Genomic DNA, 5,707 nt, shown 5'->3' with positions numbered 1-5,707 from the left:
GGCCAGGCTGGCACAATAAACTATTTCACCCTGAAAATCAGAAAAGCACAGCAGATCAAGCCAAGTCCTGTCACTTATCTTTGATAGTTGGTGTTGTCTCCTTTCCAACATGTGTATGCAGCAGTGAATTACTTCATAGATTTTTTTTTAGAAAATAAAAAAAGTTTGTAAGAAAGTCCCTTTACATATAACATCATGGTCAAAGACTATGCACAACAATTGCCCATTGTCACAGAAATATATTCAATCCAGTCGATGCTTTTTCTGCTAAAGTGGGTATATGAAATCTTCAGGGAGTCACAATGTGAGTAGAGTTCATCGTCATCAATTCAATAGGTGGCTCCTCTCCGTGCATTGTTGTTAGGTAGTGGCCACTGGGTTCTGACTCATAGTGACCCTACAGACAACAGAAATGAAACACTCCTTTATTGTCCTATGCTATACTCAAAATTGCTCTGACGTTTGAGCCTGTCTCAATATACCTTGTCAACGGTCTCCTTCTTTGTCACCACCCCGCTACTGAGTATGATGTTCTGAAGCATGATGACCTTCCATGCATTAGGGACTAGCTAAGCTAATGAGCCCTGCTTGAACTATTTGATGCAAGAGAGGAAGGGCACAGAGAGGTCTATTGATCAAGGTTGGGACAGAACTAGATTGTCATGGTTTCAGACAGTTCATAGACTCAGAATTTGTATTTACCTTCTACATAGTAAATGTCTGGAGGTTATAATTTTAGATAAGAGGAAATTGGGTAGGTAGGATAAGTAACAGAAGCATGTTTGAGAGGCTCTGTGTTACCCTGTTCCTGGAGGAGTGATATCAACTTGACTAACTTCTTTCTTTTGACCTACATCATTGTCCTCCCAGGAGGAGGTAAATTGTGAATCCAACTGATACTGCTCTGGAGTTTGCCAGTCAGATACAACTAAATGCTTTAAAGCTGAGTGTGTGTAGATTGTAAGCAAGCTGTGGCACAAGTCCCCTGTGATACTAGCTTTGCCCCCTAAAATGGAGAGCAGAATCAGGAACACCCCAAACCAAACCAAGCTCAAATAAGTGTGTGGGTCTATACGAGGCGCCTGTTCTCCTGGATGCCATGAACTGCCCCAGTAGTAATGGAGGGGGTACTGGGAAGACACATCCAGTTTTACACTCAAAAGTCAAGCCATAACCCCAGGAAACCCCTAGCAACTCCAGATCCCCTAGAATAGACAGCCCTCCCCACAACATATGTAGACTCATCTTATAGAACCCACAGTGTTCTGCTGGGGGTAGAGGTCATCATTTAGCTAACTTGATAGAGAATATTTCTAATACAAGGAGCCCTGATGGAATTTTCTGCTAAGCATTTGGTTGCTAACTACAAGACCAGTGGTTCAAACCCACCAGGTGCTCTGTGGGAGAAAGATGAGACTGTGTGCTCCCATAATGATTTCCAGTCCTAGAAACCCTAGGGAACAGTTTGACTCAGTTGTAGGCAATCACTATGAGTTGGCATAAACTTGGTGGCAGGGAATTTTTATTACAAAGAGCTTCTGCCTTGTTAAAAGGTCCCACAGCACTCCCATTTCAACAGTTCTTGGTGCTGCCCACTTGCTTTCCTCCCCAGATCTTTGTGCTAGGAAACGAGGTTGGGGGTGTGACACAGGAGAGAGGAAGAGGGCACTGTGTTCCCTATACAGGTGATTGTTTTAGAAAGGAGCTAGAAGCTCCTGCCTGCCCTCTGAAGGAGGCTAGCAGCATTGGAGAAAAAAACTGACTCCACTCTGCTCAGAGAACCTTTTTAGTTTTCTTGGCCCAGTTCAACCCCCTCTTGGAAAGAGCTAAGATATCAAGGGGGGGAAAGGCATTAAACAGGGAGTCTGACGTCACATCCTGGGAGTAAACAGCTTCTCTGGAAGGGCAGCTTGTGTGGGAGCTGAGTGCATGACAGACGTCCCGCGTCCCGCACACACTGAGAGCACAGCCGCAGTAGGGTGACAGGCATGCAGAGCAAGAATGACAGCTACATTGGAAGTAGAGGGGTGGTCTGGGGTCTGAAATATAAATCCAAGAGTTTTCTAATACCAACCATCAAGAAGGCAGATCAGCCTGTAAGCAAGGGTGCTGAGTACATCACCAGGGAAGGTCTGCCTCAGAATACATCTTGTTCCCCACGCCTACATGGAAGCAAGGTTAGAGAGGCAGTGAGGTAATGGGCTTTGACTTCAGGGCCTCTCCAAAAAACTCTTCCTCAAATGGTGAGTCATGAAGCATTTCCTGTCAGTTCAGAAGGAGTGTACGTCTCAGTCTTTGCTGTTGTCTGGATGCCCTGGCCTTGGCAGGAATCTTGCTTCTTTGTGCTACACCAGCTCTGGGAGTGCTTATGCAGAATCTCTGGGGAGCAGGAGTTTTAGTTAAGCTGCCTCCCCCTGAAGGCACAGAGTGCAGCTCTCTGAGGTGTCATCCAGTCACCTCTCAGTGGAGCCTGGGAGAGGCTGAACTTCTTCAGCTCTAGGGAAGTTTATCCTGCCTGAGCAGAGAGCCAGAAGGTTGGCATTGCAGGCTTGCAGCATCCGAAAACAACTGGGCTGAAGCCTAGAACCAGTGCCTGAGCCCCTGCCATACCTTCCCAAAGGTCAGGCTGAGGCACCACAGGATTTTCAAAGCTGTGACCATTTGGAAGCAGGTCACCAGATCTGTTCTTCTGAGTCACTCGTCGCTAAGAATTAAGTGCTTAACACTTTGTCCTTCACTGCCTGAAGTTAACCGCTGTCAACCACCTGGAATATGGACTTCCAGGGCACGTTAATGTAATACCTTAATTTTCCTTTAAAATGTCATACACACATGTATAAAAGTATATTGTTTTATCATTTTTGCTACCCTCATCTTTTTAAATTACTATTTTACAGTCTCTTCAAAAAGTTTTTGTGTTGTGTAAGGGTTCTTTAGAGGGGAAGATTTTATAATGTAGTCTTACTGCTGATAAAGAGAAGAAAATGACAAAGTATAAAATTGGTAATGAGCTACATAGACTGGAAAAGCATACGAAGAAGAACGATATTCATAAACAAACCAGAGATAAAGAAGAACAGCACGTTGTATACTATTCATGTGGAGTAATAAGGATGCATTGCATCTCCTTCCACCCCATGCCCTCCCCCATGATTGGCAGTGTCAGTTTCCAAATGGGTGTACTTTGGATCATAAAGTACTTTCTCACCTGCTTTTCTCTGTACCATTGAAGTCAAACATAGCTTCTTGGAATGGATTCCAATAGGAGATATCTTTTTTTTTTTTTTTTTTACTTTACCTGAGCCTAGGAAATAAAGCAAGCTTCCTAAACAGTGGTTTGGAGATTTCTTTGTTTCTTTTTCTTTTCTTTTTAAGTGTCTCAGACCACTATTTTGATTTTAGGGAATATTTGTTACTGATATATTTGTTTGAGATGACAATATTTTCAGGTAAAGTGGCTATTTAAATTCATGGGAGTTCAGCTGCATGAATAGACTCAGTATCCATAACAAGAACAGAAGTAGTAGCCTTTCTGAACAGAGATTTAGACACTTCGCACAGGGAGCTGTCCTTCATCTGTTTGCACGTTTGATTCTGTTGCCTGCCTGGAGCTCTTCAGTGGGGAGCATTGTGAGGCCACTGAGCTAACAGCTACAATAGGAAAACTCTTGAAGAATCTTTTTCTGCTAGAAGCGCAAGCTTCTTTTCATAATTAATTTTTTATTATTTGGGAATTAAACATTTATCATAGCATGCCATAGTTCAGTCACAGAAACACAAGCTTCTAATGGAAATTTTACTTATCCTAACATGATTGTTAAGGTTTCATTTTACTTAAACTGAGTTTTGGTCTTCTTTTACAGATGAGGATCCTCACAATCAACCAAAGAGAAAAAGAATTAGAAAACATAAATCCCAGAAAAACTTTAAGGATTCCAATAGCGTCCATGTAGAACAAGCAGAAGTAGAGAAACAGCAGAATCTTTCACAAGAAAAATTACCACCACAGCACACAGATGGCCCTACAATAAGCAAAAATAAAAAGAGGAAACTGAAAAAGAAGCAGCAAATTAAAAAGAAGAAAGCAGCTGGCTTACTAACAAAAGCCTCTGGCATCAATTTCCTGTACCAGCCCGAGGAGAGTAGCAGTGAACAAGAAGAGTTCAGATGCATGGAGGAGGACCACGGTGGAGACCCCACTGAGGAAGACCTCGTGGAAGAAGATATCAATGAGGAAGATGCTGAAAGTATCAATGAAAAGGCAGATGGTATCCTAAGTTTTTTGAAATCGACCCAAGAAATTTATTTTTATGATGGTATGTTTTTTCCTTCATTTTTACTTTGAATATTCTTATAGAAACTTTGAAAAATTGAAATGTTTCCTGAGTAAGCTAAAATATATACAAACACATTCAAAATAAATAATTAGAAACAGAAATCAGAACATTTGAACACTTCCTACCAAAGGTTAGGACTGGCAAAAAACTCAAGTTATAGCAAAAGAAATAAAATATAGCCAATCTCAGAAAAATTGTACTTTTAGATGTGTGTTGGCCTCATGATCAGTTTCTCTAAAATCAGATGTTGGAATATGCTGTTATTCCAGGTTATATTTCCATATGAACAATAAATACAGATATGGAACTTGAACTCATGTTCATTTTTATAAACTAAGTTAATAAAGCCCAATGATATCGTTTAATACATGTTTTATCTCACACAAGTGTAACATACTGATTTAGCAACTATTACTTGTATTGCTATAGTAAATGAAAGGTAAAAGGACTTTTATGCTTATGCATGATATTTTATTAGAATTGTGATGAGCTTTATTAAAGCCATCACTAAAGATTAGAACAAAGAAATTGCTAAGTAGAAGCCAGTATGGTTAAACAAAGAGCAAAGACACTCAAAATAAGCTTTATACTTTAATGACAATCACTGGAAAATTAAGATTTTGTATTCCCAGATTTGACTAAGTAATTTGGCCACCTTGTGAATGAGATGGAGAAATATGGGTTGTATAATAATTTGGTGGGTCTTTAAACAGTGCTATGAAAATATCATTGTGAATAGATCAGTTTTACTCAGAAGATAGTCACAGTGATTTTAACTCTTTCCTCTTCTACAACCTATCAGCTCTTGGTATTAGTACATTGAAAACAAACTTAACAAATATTCAAATGATGCACATAGGGAAGACAAAGCTAATCAGTTATCTTTCTGACGGTATCCATGTGTTGAGGACACAAGGATTAACCTAGACTCTCGAGTGCACTACCTATTGAGCCACACCCTGGAATCTAGGATAAACCCCAGATAGGTTATGCTTTGCCATACACGCAACCCAGCCTCTTGTCAGCTCAGAACTTGAATGGATCAAGCTGATTAGCTTCTACTAGATTTGCCTACACAAGTGAACCATCTCTAGAGGAAATTATTATTATCCAAGATTTATATAATTTTTCATACACAGTCACTAAAAATTTACCAGGTATGCCATGAGACAAGACCATATAGCCATACCCATGAGGGAAAAGAAGCAGTAGAAATACACCACCACACTTTGGGTGGTATATTTAAGATAGGCTAGATGAACAATCTGGAGGAGAAAACAACAGGACTGACAGTTCCGGGGGGACATGGGAGAGGGGGAGGTGGGGGGAAAGGAAGTGGTTTTAACAAACCCAGGGACAAGGGAACAAGT

At 40.7% G+C, this 5,707-nt stretch overlaps 1 protein-coding gene across 1 annotated transcript in view; it reads left to right on the top strand.

Annotated features, from left to right (window-relative positions):
- The window catches only part of ERICH1 (glutamate rich 1), a 141,648-nt gene that overhangs the window by 128,388 nt on the left and 7,553 nt on the right, over nucleotides 1–5,707 (top strand). Inside the window, exon 4 of the mRNA XM_045286803.1 lies at nucleotides 3,864–4,316. Coding sequence (XP_045142738.1) covers nucleotides 3,864–4,316 — 453 coding nt within the window. The remainder of the gene's footprint in view (nucleotides 1–3,863; nucleotides 4,317–5,707) is intronic.

Source organism: Echinops telfairi, unplaced genomic scaffold (assembly GCF_000313985.2).
Source record: "Echinops telfairi isolate 266 unplaced genomic scaffold, ASM31398v2 ScPeMD7_9;HRSCAF=40, whole genome shotgun sequence".
Lineage (NCBI taxonomy): Eukaryota > Metazoa > Chordata > Mammalia > Afrosoricida > Tenrecidae > Echinops > Echinops telfairi.
The sequence above is the reverse complement of the archived record's forward strand: the minus strand, read 5'-3'. Positions and strand labels throughout refer to the sequence as shown.